The sequence below is a fragment of the Mya arenaria genome, chromosome 16, assembly GCF_026914265.1.
Source record: "Mya arenaria isolate MELC-2E11 chromosome 16, ASM2691426v1".
Classification (NCBI taxonomy): domain Eukaryota; kingdom Metazoa; phylum Mollusca; class Bivalvia; order Myida; family Myidae; genus Mya; species Mya arenaria.
The window spans coordinates 37,758,249-37,784,045 of NC_069137.1; the positions used below are offsets into that span (position 1 = coordinate 37,758,249).

At 34.7% G+C, this 25,797-nt stretch overlaps 2 protein-coding genes across 2 annotated transcripts in view; one reads left to right on the plus strand and one right to left on the minus strand.

The window, feature by feature from the left end:
• The first annotated feature begins 7,774 nt into the window (after positions 1-7,774).
• Positions 7,775-25,797, plus strand: part of LOC128222002 (multidrug resistance-associated protein 1-like) — a 42,430-nt gene continuing 24,407 nt past the window's right edge. Inside the window, exons 1-8 of the mRNA XM_052930725.1 lie at positions 7,775-7,873; positions 11,350-11,526; positions 20,487-20,621; positions 21,732-21,860; positions 22,330-22,446; positions 23,710-23,771; positions 25,089-25,229; positions 25,439-25,539. Of these exons, the coding sequence (XP_052786685.1) occupies positions 7,802-7,873; positions 11,350-11,526; positions 20,487-20,621; positions 21,732-21,860; positions 22,330-22,446; positions 23,710-23,771; positions 25,089-25,229; positions 25,439-25,539 (934 nt within the window). The 5' untranslated portion in view covers positions 7,775-7,801. The remainder of the gene's footprint in view (positions 7,874-11,349; positions 11,527-20,486; positions 20,622-21,731; positions 21,861-22,329; positions 22,447-23,709; positions 23,772-25,088; positions 25,230-25,438; positions 25,540-25,797) is intronic.
• Positions 15,121-18,058, minus strand: LOC128222003 (scavenger receptor cysteine-rich type 1 protein M130-like). The gene is made up of 2 exons (XM_052930726.1): positions 17,760-18,058; positions 15,121-17,319 (listed from the first exon to the last, which is right to left on the minus strand). The coding sequence occupies exons 1-2, from the start codon at positions 17,889-17,891 to the stop codon at positions 16,333-16,335; spliced, it is 1,119 nt and encodes a 372-aa protein (XP_052786686.1). The 5' UTR covers positions 17,892-18,058; the 3' UTR covers positions 15,121-16,332.

Sequence of the window (25,797 nt, forward strand, 5' to 3'; positions counted from 1 at the left end):
TGACTGAGGTTTTTGACCAACTTGTTACACCATATATCTCTCTCTATATATAACAATCAACAACTTGTATGTATCCCTGTATTTAAGGCCCACTTGTTCCACCATAATTCTCTATATGTAAACGAAACAAGTTCCACTTAACCATGAATTTGTGGCCCTCTTAGTACACCATAACTCTCTATATAAAAACAACTTTTACTTAACCATGGATTTGTTGCCCACTTGTTACACCATAACTCTCTATATAAAAGAAACAACTTTTATTTAACCCATGGATTTGTGGCCCACATGTTACACCATTACTCTCTCTATATATTTAAGAAACAACTTTTTTACCATGTATGTGTGGCCCACTCGTTTCACCATAATTCTCTATATGTAAAAGAAACAATTTCCTTTTAATCATGTATTTGTGGCCCACTTGGTACAGCATTATTCTCAATATCAAAGAAAAAATTGTGTCCTGTCAATACAGTGATTTAATCATAAAGCTCCAGGGGCGGTATTCAATATGTAATTTAAGTTACTCTTAAGGTCATATATCATTAAATTCGTTCACTCTATTGTGTAGTTGTTTATAACAAGTAATCCGATTAGCTGCATCATTATTAGATCCAATTCAGACCAACATTAAATACCAGCCCAGGTTTAGACCCTATAGCTTCAATAAAATTTAACCACGTAAATGTGACCCACTTATTACACCATAATTCTCTATATCAAAGAAACACTTGTGTCTTGTCAATACAGTGATTAAATCATAAAGCATAATTAAGCAGCTCCAGGTGTCGCTCGCCTCTCAGGTCAGCTGTCAAACATTGACATTCATGTGAATTAAGTGTGGGGCATATTCCCATCGCATTAATCGAGAGGCGAACGCGAAAACGCTAGAAGTAAAATAAAATTTAGAAACAGATAGCTCTTGTTTGCGTTAACCCTCCGGACTTGTCTTAAGTTGGTAAAAGCAGTGAGTTAAACGCAAAACTATTTTAAGTGACCTTAGATTAAGAGACAGATAGTTATGTTTCACTTACCCATCGGAATTTTTGGCGAGTTAAACAATGAGTGAATCGCCTATATCATATCGTAATTAATTTGTAATCAAATTTTGCAATAAATTTCGTATTAAAGTCCCAAATTGTGCGATGTATTTATTGTTACTCAACATTTTCTTTTTATTATCACATGACGTTGTTTGTGTCATACAACCAGAACGTGTATTATTATTTTTATATCGTAAATTATTAAGGATTAAAATTCGACATGTTGCATTTTATTGGGGTATGGTATGCAATGGGGCTGTTCAAAATGGGTGGAGCCCGAAGTCGTAATTGACGCCGCCGTTATAGAATTACGTCATTATTTAAGAATTGAACATTATTTTTCTGCGTTTCATTGATGTATGAAGTGTCGGAAAAATTACACCTAATTTGTACATAAACACCTTCGGTGTTATATTATAAACTAAGGTTCAATACTTATTAATTACAACTATAACAAATAAAAAATAGTTTTCACTTTGCTTTTATCCAAAAATCGCAATTCATCACTCGATAATTCCAAGTATCATGTAGCCTCCCCACGCGTATGCATACATCGTTGTCTTGGAGACACGTGGAGCTAAACTTAGTAACAATGAGACCAGTAATGGCTGCCGTCTCCTCACTTTTTCCCATTTCCAAACGGATTTACAGCACTTTTCAGGTCAGATATGAACGTAAAGGTGACTTGTTTAAACTCTGAAATGTACATTTCATTATTCCTTGCCTAAGATAATATATTTACCATTAAACCTACTGCCCTGTTGTTTATTTTCATGCATGGTTGGCATGTCATTTCTTCCATTAGGCCACACCAAATTAATGTTTAGTTCCTCGGATTTTTGCCTCTAAAAATTGGAGCGAGCGAGCGAAAAAAAAAAAAAGTTTGTCAGTTTTCATAAAAACCGAAGCGAGCGAAGAGCGAAAAATATATTTTTCCTAATATTCAATATAAATAAGAAAGATTGTTCAAAATAATTGCCCTTAAACCCATTTTAATGCCATCTTGAACTGAACCTCAAATGGACATTGGGAAAATGTCGGAATACATACTATTTATTCATCCGTGTTTAGTACAAACATTATATCGATAAATCTAATGTCTTATATAATTAAAACGTACTTTAATATGACGATCATTCATAATAATAAATAACCCTGCTTTTAGTAAAAAGTTTGAAACGACTTGTATAAATCTACCTGAATCAGTTTAACATCATATGCAACTGTATTTAGACATAACTTAGGATTGATTTGGGATTTGTAAAAAATGATCACTTACACAGGCATCATCAAACATCAGACTCCATATAACATAGACTAAATTTTGTTTTTATTATCACAGGAAATGCAATGACATGTGCTTATTAAAACAAAAAAAACAAGGGTATTTTTCAGAGTACTTTTTTGGGTTATTGAGATGTTTTTATGCACCAGCCAATTCCAATTGTATATGCCCCCCCCCCCAAGTCCGGAATAGCGGGGACTTTGACTTCCAGTCTCTCAAAACCCGGGTAAAATACCCGACTGCAGGGACACACTGCTGGTAAAATCCCTGCCAAATGGCCCCGCAACCCCGAATACCTATATGTGAGGCCCACTCCTGTCTATCTTCAATATGAAGACAAAACCACTTTCACTAGACACTGCGGGGCCACCTGAAAGGTAAAAACACAGCCCATTGCCTCTGCTGTCCCCGGTATACCCCTGGAACAAGGGCGAGGGGTGGGCGGGGCAGTGGTTACAATTGACAAGTATATTACAATCCCGGATTATGCTGCAAATAAAAACAAAATATAAGGTGATGAACTTAGCCGCTTACTTATGTTGAGGTATATCCAGACCAGTGTTTATATCGCTATTTGTGAAAAGATATTTGTTCATAACTGTTGTTTTGTCAGAATTTGATCAAAAATGAGCTTGATACATCAATTTGGACCAAACAATTACTCATGTTCCAGTTAAGTTGACCTGTCCGATTTTCATTCAAAACGAGTCACTAATTACGCAATATAATCGCTATCAGTCTTAGATACACATGCTTTATTGCATAATGATTGCTTTAAATAATGATCCTTTAGTGCATGAGACGATCAACAATGACTTGCATGCTTAAAACATATTTATTGTAAAAAATAAGATTAAATTTCCAAACTTCGAGCCACATTGTTTATACCGGAAGCCGCCATTTTGATTAAATTTATTGAAACCCATGCTAAACCGATCGATATACAGTATAAAAACACTACGCATCGGTAACTTCCCTTTACAAAAACACGAAAACTAGCGTAGAAAAAATATACTTGATTATTTTTAGCCTTTAAATAAATTATTACCTGAAAAAATCTACTTGGCGATCAAAATGGAGGTGCGGGCGCACAAAAAAAATAAAAATATTTTTTTTACATTTTCAAAAAAATAGGAGCGGTAAATCCGCGGAACGAAATATCAATTTGGTGTGGCCTTAGCTGTAGTTCTGGCTTCCATAATTTTAATGTAGATATTCATTTGTTTGATGTTTACTACACATGAGCACGTCCAAAAAGGTTATTTATAAAGTGTTCGCTGAAGTTTTTAGCTTATTAAGCTGTTGACCTTGAGGCTAGATCTAAACTTTTATTTTCTCTTTCATTTTGATTTCTTACTTCAGTCAAATCAACAAAATCATCAGTTCTTCAATTTCTAGAGAAATCTCAGCAGCAGCAGCTGCAGCATAAGCAGCAGCAGCAGTAGTTCCCTCAGTCAACTTCGTCTCAAACATCTCATAACTACCAAAGGTCGAAATTTGACAGATCATCCGTCATGTTTACTCTTTGCTGCAGACTTTCAGCTTCCAGTTCTCAACAATCAATTTATTGTCATGTATTACAAAACATAAAACCAGAAGAATATTTTTGAAAAGGTTTATTGGCCAAGTGCTTCTTAACCCCAACTATTTTAAGAAGAAAAATACTCATAGTTAATGCGCTCACTAATGTAAACAATTTCCTACTATGATGTGACGTCATAGGTTGTAAAAAGAAACTAGTCCGGTTCTGAATATTAGTAAGCTGATACACGAATGTTTCATGGAGAAAAAAAATCAATGTCACATGGGGTGTTTTATCCAATAGGAATTAAGCATTTACTCGCACCTGCTCAAAGTTGTAATTATATAGACATTTTTGTTATAAGCACTGTAAATTATCAAAATGGTGTTTCATGAAATAAACAAAATATCACACTCTTTGAAATCCAAAATATATTGAACTACCAAGGTTTGTATTTAGTTATAATAAGATGACATGAATTTAAATCTCAATTATTAAGAATGTGCGGAGTGAGCGAGTATTTGAATAACACTTTTATGACGATATTATTATGAAATGATATATTAAAGATTTTTTTCTTAATAACTTACTGTCTATATAAAATGCTCTCAGTGAAAACCTTATAAGTATTCAAACATAAAATTTTGTAATATTTCAGTGAAACTTTACCAATTTACATTTTTTGGGGTATTAAAGGGATTAGACACCAGTTGGTCCCGAAATCGGCAAATACAGTATTTCCGCAAAACAATCTTAGAAGAGCTAGTCAGATGCCGACAATACATCATTATACATGATTATTAGAATGTTTTCTCGCTGTCTTTAATAAGTTAAACCGTTTTATGATAGCGCATAATAGTTTCCCAGCGTACCTCGTGTATATTTAGCATTTAAAAGTCACCTGAATAGTACAGATAGAAATACCGATGTTTTTTTTTCTCGAATAAACTGGGATTTACGTGGTAGACAGAGCAGTAAATTTCGTAACGGAAAATTGCGCAAGAACTTAAGGTTCTTTTGTCATTAACGATGTATACACCAATAAGTCAGATTCAATGCATTACGATATCAAGTTCTTGACTATTTTTTTTCTTGCAATGATATTATGTGGTGTCTAGTCACTATAATGATGGTTGGATGACCTTGAGTCGCTAAATCATTTTGCCTGATGTAGAAATGTTTGAAATGTTTTAATTCTTCATAATCATTTCTAAATTTTCGGCACGTAAATTATTAGTGTCATTATAAAGTTTACATTAGTATCGTAAGTTTTATTAATATATTAACATACCATATCCATTTAGTTTAAGCTATTCATCAACACGATTTTAATAATTACATTTAATGAAAACCCTGATAAAACTTCGAAATTCCAGAATATATCACAATTCACAGATACTTGTAAACTTGTTTCAGACGCTTGATTGATATGTTTCATAACTACCGGAACTTTGTTTCAAAAAGCAGATGCAGATGCATGATCGTTATATATTTTACCGATTTAGCACCAAAACTTATATTTCAAGAGTGGCTGAGTCACGATTGAAATATTCGATTTTGGCGTGCGCGGACGTATGATTTGTAATCGAGATTTGAGGGATTCAATTTCGAAAAATTGAAATTATATTTTTTTTTTATTTTCACTGTTTGAAACAGTAAAATATTAAATACATTTCACTGATAAATCTTTATTTACCACTGGAGAGCATAACATGCAAATCTCAAATTATACACACGTCGTCAAAATTGCAAGCAATATGTATCAAAAATACATTCTGTTCGTACTCCACCTATAGAAAATCGGCCGTACGTCAATCTGCTTACGTCACGTTATAACAAGTATCGATGCGCGATGTTAACATGACGTATTTTTATTCAAGATCCGGTATTCGACTGCTTTGATTTCTTTCGTGATTTTTTTAAAAAACGGAGTGAGTGAGTGAGCGAGCGTGCCAGCCAGCTAGCCAGCCAGCCAGCCAGCCAGCTAGTCGCTGCGCTCCGGTCCCTTTTCTCCTACTTTTTGACGACGCAATTTCTTACTAAACTCTTATATAAACATAACGCTTTGGTGCCATTGTGTTTGTAATAAACTGTCTGTATGAAACAAAAAAGGTCAAAATGATATTTCTTATTCAGATCAACTTATACTATTCAAACATTTAATTTGCAGAGACGATGAAGTATATTTGCAAAGCAAACCAAGAACTAGGACAATAAATGCATAGTTTCTAGTTCATGAACACGTACTCAAAACGAATTCCTGCACCAACTTGTTGAAAACGCCGTTGCTCTTGCATTCTAGGCGCCCTTGTTCAAATATGTTTATTCAAAACGGGTACCCGAATCAACTGATGGTCATGTCGTGAACTAAAAAGCACACAAAAACCACGCGTTCTCGTGAGAATATTTGCAAAACCGTTTGTTTTTTCACGATCACAAAAATGATCCTGCATTTCCAGTCGTTTTTCTGCATATGTTAGTAAGTGTCTATCATACAAGTGTATGCAATTTATTTTGGCCGTGTGCAAAAAATGGTAAACAAGCACCGGCTTGCTACTAGAAATTACCAGGCAGAACAATTTAATTAATCTTTTATTGCACCCTCTTGCCTGCAAGTCTTACAATAAATACAATGGAAAACATGGACAAGTCCATTCGTTCCAAATTACAATTGAAACATATAAGGGCAAGACAAGTGGTCTTAGATGCAATGGAAAACACCCGTGATACTTTCAGACGTTTATCTAAGACAAGGGAAATATACAAGGTCACCCTATATAGTCTTAATGATACAGCGATAATTACAGGGATAAGCCCAATAGTCTGAATAATACACTGCAAAACTACAGGGCACAGAAGTCTAACAATGCAGTGGAAAACTACAGGGCACAGAAGTCTAACAATGCAGTGGAAAACTACAGGCCACAGAAGTCTAACAATGCAGTGGAAAACTACAGGGCACAGAAGTCTAACAATGCAGTGCAAAACTACAGGGCACAGAAGTCTAACAATGCAGTGGAAAACTACAGGGCACAGAAGTCTAACAATGCAGTGGAAAACTACAGGCCACAGAAGTCTAACAATGCAGTGGAAAACTACAGGGCACAGAAGTCTAACAATGCAGTGCAAAACTACAGGGCACAGAAGTCTAACAATGCAGTGGAAAACTACAGGGCACAGAAGTCTAACAATGCAGTGGAAAACTACAGGGCACAGAAGCCTAACAATGCAGTGGAAAACTACAGGGAAATGGCAAGTTGCCTTAATACACCGGAAAACTACAGGTACAAGCCTAGTTGTATAAAAATATAACGGAAGTCTAAAGGGGCGAGGCAAGTTATTTAAAATCAATTGGAAACTCAAGGGACAAGTACAGAAGTTTAAAGGTACAATGGCAGCCTACAGGGACAAGAAAAGTAGTCTCTGAATGCATTGGTCAAATACAGGAACGAGCCCAGAAGTCGCAAAGGCAATGGCAAACTAAAACAGTTATTAAAGTTAAAAAAAGACAATACAAGTAGTATAAAAATATAATGGAAAACTACGTGGAAAAAGACAATTGTAAAATCTAAAGCGAAAATGCAAGTAAAACGAATACAATGGAAAACTACCGAGATATGCTCAGAAGTCTAAACAAGACAATAGAAGATACAGGGGCGAACGGTTCAATGAAAAAAAACAGTGATAAACCCAGTTGCCAATCATAAAAGGATATTTAATTACTTTTTTTCAAACCAAGCCTGACCCGCAAGCCAAACGAACAAGCAAAAGTAAACGGTAAATATCACAAGAATTGATTAATAGAATAACGCAGCCTTATTATCAGTTTGTACCCTGTGCGCATGCGCTAAATGGCCGACCTTTGCGTATCCGTATAAGATTTGACATTCAGTTGCAAATAAGCACCGGTATGGTTAACAACCAAATAAAAGTAAATCATTGTGTAGAGCCATGAATTCTTCCACAATTTCTGGAGAGGTGTTGGATATATTCCCACAGTTTTGTGGAGGTGTTCCATTGTGGGTAAGTTGATTTCATTTTGTTTTAAACCTATTTAACGGGCCCGAAATTCTCGAAACGTCTTAAGCTTGCCAGGCTTAAGAAAATTATTTCAAATAATTAGCCAAAATGCAAACTTAAATTGAATTTTGTTATATGAAAATAATGATGTATTGTGATAATAATAAAAATAATTCCTATCTAAAGTAAAAAAAACAACAACCTATTAACAAGTAAATATTTAGCAAATTATTGAAAAACAAAAAAGTGAGCTTAGCTCAATCCTGCTTTTAGGGACTTACAAAGTTTTGAGAAATTGGAGCCTGATGATTTACTGTCCTTCATAGTTGAATGTTTCTTGAAGTTCTGAATTAAAGTAACATGATTGTCTTCTTTTACTGAATCAATAGCAGCAGCAACAGCAATCGCTACAAAAAAAAAACAACAACAACAACACTAATAAAACTCTATTATTTTATTATGTATAGATTACGCAAATATTTTCAGCACAATAAATTGTACACATAGTTTATTAGGGTACAAAGGAAACACATCAAATATAATTTGAATATACAATATTTTTGTGTAATTGTTCAAAAGAAAGTATTGATTATTTTTTTTTTATTATTATTATTTTTTTTGGGGGGGGGGGGTGATGCTTTGCATATGTCGATACATCACTTTGGTGAAGATTTAAAAGTGAAATATTCCACAGCCAAAACATGTAATGCTTTTCTATTGAATAATCATTTATTATTTTCTTTGATATAACCATCAAAGGTTTTTTCACATTGGGGCTTGATGATCTTACATGTACTAACAATCTTGAAAATAAAATAATAATAAACTTGCCTCCATGTTTAACCACATTAAATGCTATTTTATAACGATTTAGTAATAACATAAGCTATCGGCTAATGTGACAAAATATCTCCTGCCTAAAATAGTCTGAAAATCGTGATCTCATTGGATCGCTTGAAACTGAGATTCCATCCGTACCTCCTCGGACATTTGTGTCTCAGGCGACCAATCAAGCGGCTGGATTTTACATCATTAATTATTTATGAGGACGAGATTTTTTTAGCGCAGGGTATTATTTATATTATGAATATGTCGGGGTGCCGAAGATTGTTGAAATACTGCATAGAATCATTTCATACAGACAACAGAACAGAGCAGAACAGAATTTTATGTGACGTGTACCATGAACGTACATATTCAAATAATATCGAACACGATCACATATATGAATTCAACAAGTCACATATTACTAAACAATGTAGGTTGAAAACAAATATAAATAAATAAATTGTCATGAGCAAATGCAAAAAATGCACATCCATGAATAATATGAGGATGAGCATATTATCATTAGTAAGAGAAATCCTCTTTTTTACAGATCCTTTATACATTTGGACAATTAAAATATGGTAGTTTTATTTTCAGATTTTAACAATTCTATTAACATGTATATAACACAACTAATGTAGACCTACTTACTTGTCTTCATGTCTAACCTAATCAAATCATGCATGAATATCATCCGTGAAATTGCAATGCTATGGGTAAAGTTTGAAACAAAGTATAGCTATGCTCATGCATGCAACGAATGTTAGAAATAGCTTATTTACTATCATAAGTATGTTTAAAGCTGCACTCTCACATATTGACAGTTTTGAATTTCTTATTTGGTTTGTCTCAGAGTCAGCTGAATTTGACATCAATGCCTTCTATTTAGTCATATGAGATAACTCACAATAGAACAGATCTCATTTGTAAAAAAACGGTCGAAACTTCAATTTGCTGAGAGTTTAAGCAACGCTTTTAGCCATATAACCCAATTTTCAACCATAAATATGACAAACAACAATCTTATCTTTAGTTAGCCTTTTTATATCGCTGATTTTTAAACATTTACGCAAACATTGAAGCATTCGAAGACTGAAATAAAAATAAACGTTGTCAAAACGGTCAATCTTTGAGAGTAATGCTTTTATAAATCAGTTTTTTCAATTCAAGGTACAAGCGAAAAAAAAATCGGGACATAAAGTGTTATCTATTGAATTCAATTTATTTACAAACTATCCAGAAGGCCATGGTCCTTGTCGACAAATACATATATTCAATATAGTGTTTTCAAGTGGTTCAGTGCACATGTAATGCACATTTTATCAAAATGCCAAAACTAAGCTAAATATCGAATCAGTATTTACAGCAACTGCACAAGTTTTCGATATATTTCATAACGTAATCTATAATTTAAAAAAATGTATTTTTGTTTGGAACCTGATCATGTAAATGTATAATTCTAATGCTAACGTGGATTTTTGATGACTATTTAAATTTAATATTATAAATTTAATATGATCCAAATGATGTAGCGTTCATCAAATTGATTTAGTGGTCAACATTATATTTTATCTAATTGGAAGTCAACTATTCTCCAGTTTTCCATTACACTCACTTAAATAAATCGGCAGTCAGTCTTAATCGAACTAAATCAGGTGAAGTTGTTGGTACAAACAGTAGATAGCCCAGTTAGTGCATCGTTGACAAAATATAATGTAGACCACTTACGAATTTAACTATTGTTAGCATTGCATCGCATCAAACAATCTATTTTTGAATTAACATACCTAATTTATTAAACCATTACATAATGTCTGCATGCATACAGCTTTGAATATGTTTGGGTGAAAATGACAGAAACTAATACATCTAAGGAAATCATTGCTTAATTCAATACATACACTTCCCTAGCATCACACCAGACGATGATTTAAAAGACATGAAACATATGGAACAATATTAAACGAAAATTTAAACAAAAATACATGATTTGTTATTTAGAGAGGAGAACAAGTTTGAAAGTATGAATACAATATATGTTTATTTGTACAACTTGAAGTTAAAAAGAGAATGACTGGTAAACATAAGATGGAAATTTCAACCAGTGAACACGTTGTATTATTCATCATTTCAGTGACGTTTAACGTAATTTCCCTTAACCTTGAATTTTTTTTTTATTAATTGGTACTAAGTATTATCCACATTTTTTATTCCCTCCAAAATAGGCATTTGTTAATATAAAGCTTGTGTCCAAAACAAACAGTCCTTTTCCCATATATATATTTAGATTTTAAGCTAATGAGTAAAGGGAAAGGCATCCTTTCTTTGTTTTGGTAGTTACCCTCTCTCCATATGCATCCTCCTGTAGGCATATAATTAAATGTCTATGATAATCTAATATTCATTTTGTTTTGATTTGAAATAAAAAAACCCTTAGAACTCGTACAAACTTGACATATTTCAACTTCAATTCAGTATGTTTCCTAACTTTTTCTGTGAAACCATAATTTTCAAAATTTCACAGGCGGACACAATGTGCTCCTTTTTCCATTAGCACCCTAGCCCTTTTCTGCAGCACTATGACCTTTAAAACGTTGCTCAAACCCCATATTCTTACAAACATATTTCTTAAGTTTATATTTTCTTTTCAGGATTATGGCAAAGTTAACCAAGAGGTCCCCGAATTTTCATTATGTTTTATTGAAACGATTTTGGTATGGATCCCATGTGGGTATTTATGGATGCTGACGCCCTCGTTCATATGGTTCCTTTGGAAGATCAGGGAGTGTCGACCGCTGCCATATTCAGTGTTAAACATTTGCAAAGGAGTAAGTCAGTAGTTTCAATTAGTATAATTGTCGACCGCTTCCATATTCTGTGTAAAAAAAATTGTAAAGGAGTAAGTCATTCATTTCTATTAGTATAACTGTCGACCGCTTCCATATTCTCTGTTAAGCATTTGCAAAGGAGTAAGTCATTAATTTTAATTAATATAATTGTCGACCGCTTCCATATTCTGTGTAAAAAAAATTGTAAAGGAGTAAGTCATTAATTTAAATTAGTATAACTGTCGACCGCTTCCATATTATTTGTTGAGCATTTACCTAGGAGTAAGTCATTAGTTTGAATTAGTGTAATTGTTGATTGCTGGCACATCCTGTGTTAAGCATTTGCAAAGGGGTGAGTCATTTATTTAGTAAGTAAAAATGTCGATCATAGCAACAATCCGTGTTAACCGTTTGAAAAAGGAGTATTTCATTTATTTGAAGTAGGATGTCTGTTTTTTATTCTTCCATTTGGAATCTGAAAATCGAAAACAAGATATAGTTGTATTTGTTGTCCATCTGTTTATGCGCTTTCCTGTACATACAATTAATCTTATAGTCATAACTGATTCCTAAAGTACGTTCGCTTTTCTCGTTCGCGTTTCTCTCTCTATTGTCTATTTGGTAAAAAGGCATCTAATTGCATCAAACACATATACACACTTTGTTTCGGATACCATTCAACACCAGTGCATTTTCTATTCTAAATTCAAACACAAACACGGGATAGGTGTACACATTAAAATATATGAAGCTATCAGTACCAGCACTTAATACCGATGTCTTCGTCGTGGCCGCAATCATGTTTACCAATGACAGCATCTCGACAGTTGAAGAGAGAACGCTCCTCTCCATTACACTTAATATCGTCAAGCCAAATCGCTCCAGTTCCGTGACCGTAATATGCATCTTTATGAAATGCAGAGGAAGTGAATTTTTAAATTGATCATTCTGCAAGCAACTCTTGCATTCTTTTGACTGAAACAGTCATCACAAACTGTTCACCAAACGCCGTAATGTAATAATTCCAAGTGCCCTTGCACACCGTTTTCGTACTCACTTCCATTGGTAAGCCGAACAGTTATATTTGCATTTGCTATGATATTATCAGTGTTTTCCTTGATTATTTTGATGTCTTGTTTTACTGAGTCGACTAGGTCGGCAGTCTTCATGCTAATGTCTTTTAGGTAGCCTGCGATGGTCTTCTCGGAAGCAGATGGCTTTGTTGTTAGCGTTTCGGTAATCTTGTTAGCGTTTCGGTAATCATGACTGCTACGACAAGAACAATCACTGCCCACAACACCGTCACCGCCATCATTACAACCACCACCTTCAATGCCGCCACCAACACCACCACTCCAACTTATACTACTAATAATTTAACTATCACTAAGACTACCGAAAACACTGGCAACGCCATCATCATCATAACCAGCACCAGCAACAACATCACTACCGCATAAATATGATAATAAAAATAATAATAAGTAGTACCTTAAACACGAAAGATTGAAATGAATCAATTTTACGTCCCAGTTTCGATATTTCTGAAGTAAGTGTTTCTAAATCACCCCCGGCGGCAGCAGTATAAGCACAAGTACACGGGAGAAACGCCCGGCGGCAGCGGTATAAGCACAAGTACACGGGAGAAACGCCCGGCGGCAGCGGTATAAGCACAAGTACACGGGAGAAACGCCCGGCGGCAGCAGTATAAGCACAAGTACACGGGAGAAACGCCCGGCGGCAGCAGTATAAGCACAAGTACACGGAAGAAACGCCCGGCGGCAGCAGTATAAGCACAAGTACACGGGAGAAACGCCCGGCGGCAGCAGTATAAGCACAAGTACACGGGAGAAACGCCCGGCGGCAGCAGTATAAGCACAAGTACACGGGAGAAACGCCCGGCGGCAGCAGTATAAGCACAAGTACACGGGAGAAACGCCCGGCGGCAGCAGTATAAGCACAAGTACACGGGAGAAACGCCCGGCGGCAGCAGTATAAGCACAAGTACACGGGAGAAACGTCAAACAAACATGTTTCAGTCTGTTTTAGTCACTGTCTCTTTAAAATGCCGTATTTTCATCGATCTATATATTTAGAGTTCTGATCCGTCTTTCCGAATGGTAAGAATTGTTCTGCTGCAGCAGATGTAAACTGTTTGCTTGGATAAATGTTGCTTAGGAATGATTGTTGCATAACGTGTAATCCTTTACTTTCATAAACTTCTTTAAAGCATTTTCTTCCGTCCATTTATTTCTGTCAAGCGCTTACTATTCGAGAGTGGAACAATCTTTCATATCGTTATGCATTAGAATAAAAAAATGTATTCACTATTTATGTGAAAACTACAGAAACAAGCTCAGTAGCAAAAAGTTTAATCGTAAACCCGGTTTAATGGCACTGGGTAAACGCCAAAGACTTAGAACACACAAAAAAAAAAAAAACAACAACAAGGAACATGGAAGAAAAGCACAAACTCCAGCACAGTGCATACATACTATAAAAAAGAAAACTATGTATGTTTATCAATGATTGTTAGATACCGCCTTGGAACCGTCATACTAGAATTCACGAATAAAGTATTTTTGACTGACGAATCCAAATATGCAACACTTATTGATAGCGATGTTAAGAAACTAGATTAATTACAGTTGTGAAGTATTTTTTTGCACTGACTTTTCCCAACTGGTAGTCCCAAGATGTTATTGTTTATTTAAGCTAGATTAGTTTCCAGTGAAATATTTGTTCACAGGCCGTTCCAAATTGATTACCCAAACACTTTTTGATAGCGAAATGTTATTGCTAATAGAAAAATAATGGTGTTATTCGAACATCATATCATCCAGTTAGCAAAAGCAGCAACACCCAAACGTCTAACGCACTCTCCGCCACAGTAAACACCAAGATCATTAACAATCATCCAAAACCACCGCCACGACTACCATAACCACCAACCACAACATTACCAATAACAACAGTATCCTTCATTCGTATAACTGTGAGTCTTGTATCGTGAAAATAAACAACTGTTATCTAGAAATAAAAAGTTACCAATTGTAAACTTAATACTATAATAAATATTTTATAAGTTGTATAAAATATCCGCTAACAAAACCTTTCTTGCGGTAAAACGTTTGAATAATTGCCACTTAAATGATGGTATAAATATGTTATACTTTTAGATTTCCTGTTGTGAAAGCAAGTTTAAGATGTTTTCAAGTACCTTATTAAGACTTCTTTTGCCTTATGATAAGAGTCATTAAATGCGTACAATGCTGTGTTGTTTCATGAAGGTGAATCGCGAAGTACTCATTATTAAAACAAAACAATTATTAGCGTCTAATTAGCAAAGCAAGGCCAGCATTTCAAGGGCGGTAACCACAACATGACTGCTCGTGGTGCCCTATGAGTATGTTTGATAAATTATAATAACTTTTGTTTCGTTATAACTGTACTAAAACTAGTATCCTAGGTTGCTCGGCTGATTGGGTTGTTCTTGTTGGTACTTTTTATTGGTATAAGAAACCGGTTGTTCCTTTTTTAAACAAGGCGTATGATTGTTTACTATTTGGATTGCAGTTGTATCGGTCTTCATCTATTTCTGAAATCTTAAATGGCTTTGAAAATGTTTATTCGTGATAAATATATACTATACATTTAGCATCATATATCCGTATGTTCGACCTGAAATAAAATCTTGTTTATTGTACTCGCCTAACGTGACTTAAAATTTATAATATCTGTCATGCGTTCCCGTTCCGAATCGAAAAATCCAACCCGAGGGCACCTGCGTTGCCAGGTAACGAGGCTTGCCGAGTTACCGGCTACGCAGCGTGCAAGAGGGTTGGATTTTTCGATCCTGAACGGACACACATGATAGATATTTTTTCTAGCATACCTTGAATTACATTTTTTTTTGTGAAAAATGCATAGAAAAGCGCTGTTTTGTAAATTTCACCAAAAAGCACGTGCGATGATTTTAGCTGACGTCATGACGCGCAGTAATTTTTATTTACTGCATACAACAAGATGTGCCTTCAGTATCACGTCTTTTAAGGGTTATTTTCTTTTGTTTTGAAGGTGTCTTTTTGTAAAGTTAATAGTTATGGAACTCATCTATTGAAATCTCATAAGTTTGGTTACATAAAATGTAAAATAAAAGAAATGAAAAATATTACGTCACAGCGCGTGACTCATCTGGCATGGGGGGATGCCAGATGGAGTTTTCCAGCACGGCTGAATTCACCGGAAGTGCCTATCCGGTGTGCTAGAAATGATAATCAATCACATGTGATGAAAAACGTTCTCCAAATAAATGGCTTGCGTTTGCACGCCCCTGCAAATGTCATTGACCACTGGCAAATGCTAAGAATATATTCAGGTATATTCGTTTTTTTTGTCGTGTATTCAATTTCAAAATTATTAACAAGTACATTTATTGTGTATATGCTATTTCACAATCAATATATTCCAAGCATACGAAAAGGAGGACATCTTTGATTTCCTTAGTATATTTATTTTTTTTCCCATTTGGTAACAAGAACTGGACAAAGACATATTTGTTGTCCATCTATGTATGCACCTCCCCTTATAAACAATAAATAATTTTTATATAATTGTGTCTTGAAGTTGAAGTACGTTTACTTTTCTCGTTGCGGATATTGTTAAATTTGGTAAAAATATAATTGCCAAAACATCCTAACCACTTTTTGTTTAGAACACTGCTCAAAATCGTGCAAGTTTGTCTTTCCTTTTCTAAATTCAGATCCTAACACAAGGTAGGTATGCACATATTTAGTATCTCTGAATTTATCGGTACCAGCACCTAATACCAACGTCTTCAACGTGGCCGCAGTTATGTTTACCAATAACAACCCCTGGACAGTTAAATAGAGAACGTTCCTCTCCATTACAAGACATGTCATCAAGCCAAATCATACCAGTTCCGGGACCATAATATGTACTTGGCTGAACTTTATCGAAGCTCAAATTTACATCGATCATTTTGCAAGCAACCTTTGCATCAATCTCCTCAAACCCGTCATCACACACTGTCCCCCAAACGCCATCATGTAGTATTTCCAAACGTCCCTGCACACCGTTTAAGTATTCACTTTTATTGGCAAGACGCACTGGAGATGTCATATTTGCATTCGCTATGATTTTGTCAGTGTTTTCCTTGATTATGTTGATATCTTGTTTTACTGAGTCGACAAGGACGGCAGTCTTCAGGCTGGTGTCGTTAAGGTAGCCTACAATGGTCTTCTCTGATGCAGATAGAGCTGTTGTAAGAGTTTCAGTAATCATGTCCGATCTGGATTTACTGATAGTGTCTGTTCGTTCAACAAGTTCTTTTAACGATTGGGCTTTCTCCTCAATGCCATCAGCGCTATGTTCAATCGACATGTTCAAATCTCTCTGAACATTTTTGGTTATGTCGAGAATTCCATCCTTCAACTCACCAATAATTTTATTGAGAAATGTGTTAACATTTTTCTCTAATGTTAGGAGGTATTCCGTAATTTGGTCTTTTCCAACAAGAAGATTCTGTGAAATGCCTTTCAGATCATCTAACTCATGTCTAATCCCTTCTTTCTCCTCCTTAAAGCCTCTCTTAATTCTTTCTAACTGCTGCTGTAGAGCGATGGGCTCGACTATGTCATTTAAAGATTGTTCTTCATGAGTCTGGCTTCCAGATTGTGCTTGATGTATGTCTTCTCTATTTTGGCCTTGTCTTAAAATCGCGTCCATTTTTGAATCCATTTTGTGGATTTTGTCTTTGATGCTCGAAATATCCTGCAATAAACAATTTTGCTTTAAGCACTTAATACATGAATTTTGGCTCTTTAAAACGTTTGTTCGACCTTTCTATTTAATTAGTTTATTTTACTTTTGATACCCGTTGCCGCTTTTAATACATCCACCACCACCACCACCATTACCACCACCAACACAACAACAACAACACCAACCACCGTCAACATAACCTACACTACCAACTCTACCACCATCACCATCACCATTAACACTGCTACTCCCACCACCAATACCAATAACAACACTACACTCACCACCGCTAGCACACCCACGAAAAGCAATGTTACCACCACCAACAGCAATCCAACATATACTACTACTAATTCACCTACCACTAACACTACCAATAACACTGGCAACGCCATCACTACCACTACCACCTCATTATTGTAATATATAATAATAATAATTATAAGTACCTGAAACACAAACGACTGAAATGTGTCCATTTTACGTCCGAGTTTAGATATTTCTAAAGTCAATGTTTCTAAATCATTCGAGGCTGCAGCAGGGAGGAGCACAAGCACCAGAATAAAACGCCAAACGAACATGTTTCAGTCTATTCTAGAACCAGTCTCTTTATAGTTCCGTATTTTTATCAATATATATCTTTACAATTCCGATCCGTTTCTTGCAAAAAATAGGCACAGTCGTATACGTGTAACTAAAGTAAACTGTTCGCTTAGCTAAATGTTCCTTAAGAATATGCGTTCCATAATTTGTGATCCTTTACTCTAATACATTTCTGAAGTGTTTTCTTCCGTCCGTTATACGAACTGCAATTTTGCTTATTTAGTAGATTGCTAAAAGTAGCGTTGTATGGTTAATAAGTTATGAGATTTAAACAGTGCAAATAAGCTGCGTGTTTGTGTTATTACGTAATTAAAATCGTAGAAAGCGCAATTCGTTTAATATCGATGAGTTACAATCGCAATATAAAAAGCAAAATATGCCAATAATTTCAAGATAAACGTGTATTAGAATCTGGGCCATCAGATTCGGACAGGTTTATTCCCCGCAAATTTACCCGGGGAAATCGGAACATCTGCACTCGGAAAACAACAACAATATCTTGCATTGACCAAAACAAGGTATCGAATGAGATTGGCGCGAAAGAGAACTGTATTAAATAGTTGTTTTTAAGCATAAAGTACATTGAGCAAGTCGGTAAGCCTAGTAAGATAGTTTACGAGTATTGTTTTCACGAGATATTTAAATACAGACATGATTTTCATCTAAAACAAGCGTCATCGTAAACAGAAGATTGCTTGTACCAAAAGTCACCAAATCGAGAACGTTTTCATTCCAAATGATGAACCAGGAAACCTGTAAACACCTGACATTAATGCCCTTGAAATTAATTACGACTCCGTGGAGTTTTATGGTAGAGTAAATTTAATTCAAAAATGCCTAAATGCATTATCCGCAAAAGTGCATTTCTTGAAGTGTTATATTGATTGTTTATGAAACCAAAGTTCTAGATAAATATTATATCCATTTGAGTATTACCTCATACACACCAGTAATTTATGGGGTACTCCACATATTAAATGATTATTTAAGTGACTCTTGGTTTTGATTTAATTGAAACTATTTGCGAATGAATCCATGAGCATGCATATTCTATCATTAGATGTTTATGTTAATTTGTTTTACAATAACATGAATGTACTAGCAACTCGAAGCAGGCCGATAGCCTTTCAACGCAACATTATATAATATAGTTAACAACAACAACAACAACGTAATCAACAACAACTACAATACCACCACCAACAACAACAGCAGCAACAACAACAGCAACAGCAACAACCTAAACAACAACAACTGAGACAACAAAAACAAAACAAAATTGTTACAGCAACAGCAACAAAAACAACAGCAACAACAACATCTACGACCCTCATCCGTAAAACGATGGTTATTTATCGCCAAAAAAAAACATTATTTAGATAAACATACATTTTTACAGATGTTGGCAGAATGTCGCCAATTACATAATAAAACTGCTTTACAAATCAAAGCTTGAAGTAAAACTCGTAACCTGTTGCCTCTAAAGTGGTTATTACAAGTGGTACTTTGGATTGTCAAGATGTGAAACTAAGATTTATATTCTTTCAAGTACCTTATTTAGACTACACTTGCCTTTCTACATAAGTATTATCATGCGTTTAATTATCAGTTCATTTATGATAAAGAAAAGCAAAGGAATATTTATTAAAACAACTGAAACATCCATCATAACTTAGAGGAGCAAGGCCGACAGTTCAATGGCGGTAATAACAACATGACTGCGTGAGTTGTCCCATGTATTTGTTTGATATTTAATTGATCATACTATTTTGTTATCTCTGTACCAGAAGTATTTTTCAAGGGTTTTTGGCTGACTGACTCGTTCTTCTTGTTTCTTTTTTATAAGTATTAGTAGCCGACCTATATCAGGGAGCAATCCGCTACTACCCCCCCCCCCCCAAACACACACCCCTTCATTCTCCAAAGTGCTTGGTATGAAATTGGCGCATTTTGGCAGCAATTCGATTGCTAAGGTTGAAGGTTGAAGGGTTTCAGCTTTTGGTATCTTAGTTTAAACACTTGTGATTTTCCACACGTTATTTTGTCATATAAAAAATGTGCATTTACCAAAACATGAGCCATAAACTTTAAACCATTCTATAACTCATGGAGTGTGAGTGAGAGTGATTGTTCTGAATTCGGCCCTAAATATTTTACTTGTCCAAACACTTATACATATACATTGGTCATATGATTACGAAAGGTATATGCCTAACGATTCAATGTTTTCTGTTATAAGAGCCTGCTCTTACCAAGTTGTCTCAAACTAAGAAAATTGACTGCCTGTATTGTTGCTTAATGTTACTAATTCAAAGTGCCATGTATCTTTATATATCAATCATTGTGACAAGAATGCAATTATTTATTTATTTCAAATTTTAAAAAATTGCTTTTCAGAGTTCGGGTTAAGAGTCAGAATCTTTGTAAATATGAGACAGCGAGTGAAATACAAAATCAATCATACTGACAGTTTACTGTCTCCAAATTGAAATGTTTGATTGTGTCCTAATTTATATCTTTTTAAGGTTAGACGGGTTTTAATATGTAAGCTGAACTATCATTTCCCCATCTAGGTTATATCTCTTCTACTATGCTGCGCTGTTGTGTCCATGTACGTATTGCAAAGCAAAGACGGGTACCAGTGTTTGAATGCTATGAGTGTTCCTCCTTCAGCGCTTCAAGCAACTGTTATTAAAGCCATAACTTTCGTAAGTAAATGTTCAAACAGTTTTATATAGCTTTAATCATATTATTTTTAATTTTAATTTGTATTCGTGGGAAACCTGAGAAACCAGACGAAAACCACACGTCCGGACATATTTCCAAGCCTTGAATTGAACACGGCGCCTCGATATGAGGCGAGTGCACTAAATTCTGTGTTAACGAAACATCTGTCAAGGGTATAGTTGAAGGAATATATGGGCCAACATTCAATATTGATAGTATCCTTATCCTTAGACATGCCTCAACTCAGCCTATTGGTCAGCTAATTATACAGGCCAATTATAACACTTAGATGATAATCTTCAATTTAAGTTTAATCCAAATTGGTTATTGAAACGGCCCCAGATGTGTTTATTATAATTATTATAACCAAGCTATCTATCCCCTGTTTGTAGTTTCTGTTTCACTGCAGGGTCCAAATTGTCATATTAAATTATATTTGATGAATTTTTCTAGTGGTAAGGAATGAGCCTCTAACCCAAGAGGTTGTGTGTTGGGCATTTAGCTACCCATTGAACGTTCAATTGGTCGAAGTAGTTCAAAAGACGCCTCCTAACCGAGAGCTCATGGGTTTGGCACTAAGAAACCCGGAGAAAATATTATGGCCGAGTTGTCTAATTGTAACGAATAAGCCTCTCACGCAAGAAGCTGGGAACTGGGTGCATGGAACTCTGCGGAAAACTTATGAACTGAAATAGGTACTGGTTTCTACCAAGGGCATGGACAATGATAAGACGACCCATTTGAAGCATTTACTGTATTCCCAAAGCTGTTCTCTTTCTTAGGCTGGTCCGGATTACAGTGGTCCAATCACAACAAAGAACAAATGGAGTTCATATGTATGATTAATAATATATGGAATGTGTTTCTAGTCCGGATAGAAATATCCGACCGGAGTACACCTGCATTACTAGATAACGAGGATGCGCAGTAATTTTCATTTCCTGCATACGCCAAGAAGTTCCTGTAATATAACGTCTTTTAAGTTTAACATCACGTCTGAATTCAACGGAAATTCCAATCCGGAAAGAAAAGATAATCCTATGTTATAAAATAATTTTGTTCTTCCATGATATATTATTTCTCTCATATAGGTCCTAACGATTGTAGTCCAACAGGTGCAAAGAGCAAAAGGAGTTCAGACAAGTGCTGTACCATTCATATTCTGGTTTCTACAGATGATCTGTGAAGCTGTTGCAATGTACACTCGTGCTATCAAAAAGGTAACGATCAATATTATTTCCTTGCATAAATTTTCATATGTGGTACGTCTGTCGTATAGTATAACTCTATAGAGCTGGAGATATGAAAACGTTTCATGTGATTGTTAATATAATGGTTACGCCCCTAACTGGATGTTTAGAAGAACTTAGGTCATGTTTTTGCATGGCAAGTATACGTTTTTATTTTAATGTTAAATTACACTTAACTTTGGCATGATGACCCAGCTTAACAATTATATTGTCATATTTCATCCATTTTGCACTCTTTAAAAACAAATATTTCATACTTGCAATTCCATGAAAAGGGCTTAAAAGTAAAGAAAACAAAACTGAATGATTACGTTTGTATGATTTTAAAAACGCAAAACGTTTATATGTATCTTGAGTTCAATGGTGTGCTAAATAGAAAAGGTTTACTCTATCATCTGGATGATTTAAGATCTATAATTCTAACTGTTTCTATATTCAGAGTTGGTGTGCAGAGGACATGGTATTTGCTGTGTACTTTGGACTTGTCATACTGCAATTAATTCTACATTGTTTTGCCGAACATCACAGAGCTGCTCCACAGGGAGCGAATGATAAGGTCCAACAATGTGTTTTTGTGTTATTTGGTAAAGTAAAACAGTATGTTTATATATTTTTGTTAAAGTGACACTCTTATTCAAAATCAATATATACGCATGTAAAACAAACATACATTTTGACTGACAACCCTTTAACTACTTACTAAATAATGCAATTCTGGAAAATATCAACTACTGATAACAAGATGGTAACCGTGAATTTAATAGCGTAAAGCGCAAAAAATAAAATGATTGCTGAATGCTAAAATATTTACTGTGGTCTACTATAGTCTCATAAGGTAGAAATCCGTGTGTTTTGCTAATTTCTTTCAATGTAAATTCGGTATCCTTCATAAGAACCTTTTTTTTCGACATTTACTAATCCTTTTTTGACTATCAAAAATATAGTATTTATCATAGTATATCTTATGTGGGAGCAATAGTGTATCTGTAAAGCAAGGAAACAGAAGTCGTATTCCTTATTTTTGTTTTAGAGCATTTTTTTTCTTCTGATTGCTGATATTACATCCATTGTTGTACAATATTCTAGCAGTTATCGAGTTGCTCATAAATATCAATGACAAGTTGTCATACTTGATAGCGATTTGTTTAATGGAACCATTAAGCTTAGAATGTATTGTGCAGGCATTTATAAAAACAATCTTCTATAATTGGTTCTTGTAAATGTTGTACGGTGTTGTACGATCTTGAAATATCTCATATTTACTACATTACACCTATAGAACACTTATCTTACAGTTATGTGTTTAGGGTTTAAACATTTTGTAACACCAAACAGCAGTTGTTTCCCTTTGTCGTACAGCTATCACTACCACCACACATATCACGTGATGATTATCAAAATTATGTGACTACATTTTAAAAAAACAACATCATTTACTTACTCACTTAGTCAATACATGCAACGAGCTGTTTTTGTAGGATAAGGGTGATGACTGCGTACAGAATTTAAGGAAATGAAGTTTAGTAATGCTACTAGTTATAATCATAAGTTTGTACGATTCACAACTTCTCTGAAAAAAAACCCCATCTCGAATTAACTTTCAAATATACAAAAGATATAGCTGCGATTTTTGAAATTTGTTTGAACCGCTTCTGTTAGTGATTTAAAATGCAGTTTTATAAGCACGCCTATGGTTATATTTAATTTTAAATAACATATTTTCCTATACAAATAACTGTTTCATGTCCATTAAAGGGTCATTTTTACAACATGATATTTCAGATTCAATTTTTGAAACGTCACATTTTTTCATTTCAAGTACCCATGCCCAGAGGAAAAGGCATCCATTTTGAGTCGAGTTCTTTATATCTGGATTCAACCGTACGTTCTTATTTACATTGTGCTATACTCTACTATTTTTTTCCAAATACTTTTAAATGCTTATAGGCCACAGTTAAGATTGGAAAAATACCTTTGCTAGCGTTATAAGTTTATGACAACCATATATAACCGGAAGACAGCCAACTTCTGTTCTTGCAAAAAATATAAAATCTCTGAGATATTAATGATTTTTTTTCTCCCTAAGTGCAGGCATAGGATTGATTTTAAAGTAATAACTATTATGTACATTTCACAGACTTAAACAAAATACAAATCTAAAATAGCATTCTTTATCTTAAATAAAGAGAATGCATTCTGTACCACATTATGTACCTTGCCTTAAGATAGAACATATAACATATTACTTAACCCATCCCTGCATTTTTACGAACGACACTTTCGATAAGTCCTACGTCTATTGGTTAATTGTAATGGTGTATATGTCAGATTTACTTTATTCCACAAGTTGATGTTGGCTCCGATTTGGGTTTTATTATTGATTCTGTGATAATGGATATGTGCTGGGCGTTTGAGAGGTTATATGCATCTGAACTTGTTTAAATCCTTAGTGAACTCGTGTAGCACTGGCTTTACCAAGTCGATATTTCCAACATATATCGATTGAGATAGTTTGATACGGCTGTGGTCTGTCTTTAGTGTTTGTACGGTGTATCCCTCGTTTATTGACCTTTACGCCCTTACCTCGTTATACGGGGTCCATAATTTAATGTGACCCTTCTGGATTTGTCCGCAATGCTTGTGATTAAATGTTCATATATGTACAAAAATTAGCCATTTAACAATTGAGTGTCCATAACTGGATATGACACTTCTGGATTTGTGTTCCTAATGAAATGTTCAGATATATGTGAATTAACTATCTATCAATTCAAGCTCCATAGTTGAATGTGACACTTCTGGATTTGTCCCTAGCGCTCGTGATAAAATGTTGAGATATACAAAAATTAACTATATAGCAATTCAGGATCTATATTTTAATGTGACACTCATGGACTTGTCCCTAGCGCTCATGATAAAATGTTCAGATATACATATATATCAATTCAGGCTCCATAGTTGAATGTGACATATCTGTATGTGACCCTTGTGCTCTTAACAAAATGTTCAGATATAAATAAATTAACTATCTACCAAATCAGGGTCCATAATTGAATGTGACACTTTTGTATTTGTCCCAGATGCTTCCGAAAAAATATTTAGATATCTATAAACAAATTTTAACCATCATGTGAATTTTGAGGTATTTTTTGTATCAACCTATCGTATTTTCATGAAAGGTTTTAACATATTTTCAAGTGTTATATGGAGTGTTTACAAAAAGACGTTCAATCCAGACACATTTTGGGACCAAACTCCGAAACTGAAATGCGACCTAATTGGACCACGTCTTGAGAAGGCGTGGTTAGAGGAAAAGGATCGGTGCAACACTAAAAACAGGTTGGAAAAAGTCAGATTTGAGTTTTGTTTAATCAATAATAGTTGTACGGAAAACGTTACTTTTAGTGTACGTTTATTTATATGATTTACTACATAGCTTAGTTTGTTTTTCAATCCCAACAAAAATCAATAATACAAAAAAAAAACAACAGAACCTCGAGAAAATAATTTCTTTGTTTGCAATCACAGTTTAAACATGCTTTTTTCAGGAAAAGACAAACCAAGTCACATATGGACGAATCATATGACATAGAAACTACCTTTAGTGGACGAACAGGGGAACGGATCCCTTTGCTTGACGGCAATGGAGGTCGAAAATGCATTATTTTAAGAATATTTGGTTCTTATTGTTTATCTTTTCATGACAAACATTCAATCAATACGTTCTTTTAACTGAATTATTGATTACATAATAAACGAATTATAACTTTAACCATGTAGATTATTGATTTATTAAATCAATATTCTTCTTCGGTATTAATGCACAGTTATCTAGAGGGCTGTACTTAGCTTTTTTATCTGGGTCCGATACATCGAGGTCTCTTAATGAGAGGTGCCATTAAACTTG

What these genes read in the sequence shown, in the direction of transcription:
- LOC128222003 (XM_052930726.1), bottom strand. Translation starts at nt 17,891, where the DNA reads ATGTTCGTTTGGCGTTTTATTCTGGTGCTTGTGCTCCTCCCTGCTGCA. An exon ending in TTCAGTCGTTTGTGTTTCAG is followed by an intron (nt 17,320 to 17,759) that starts GTACTTATAATT and finishes TGTTTATTGCAG; the next exon opens with GATATTTCGAGCATCAAAGA.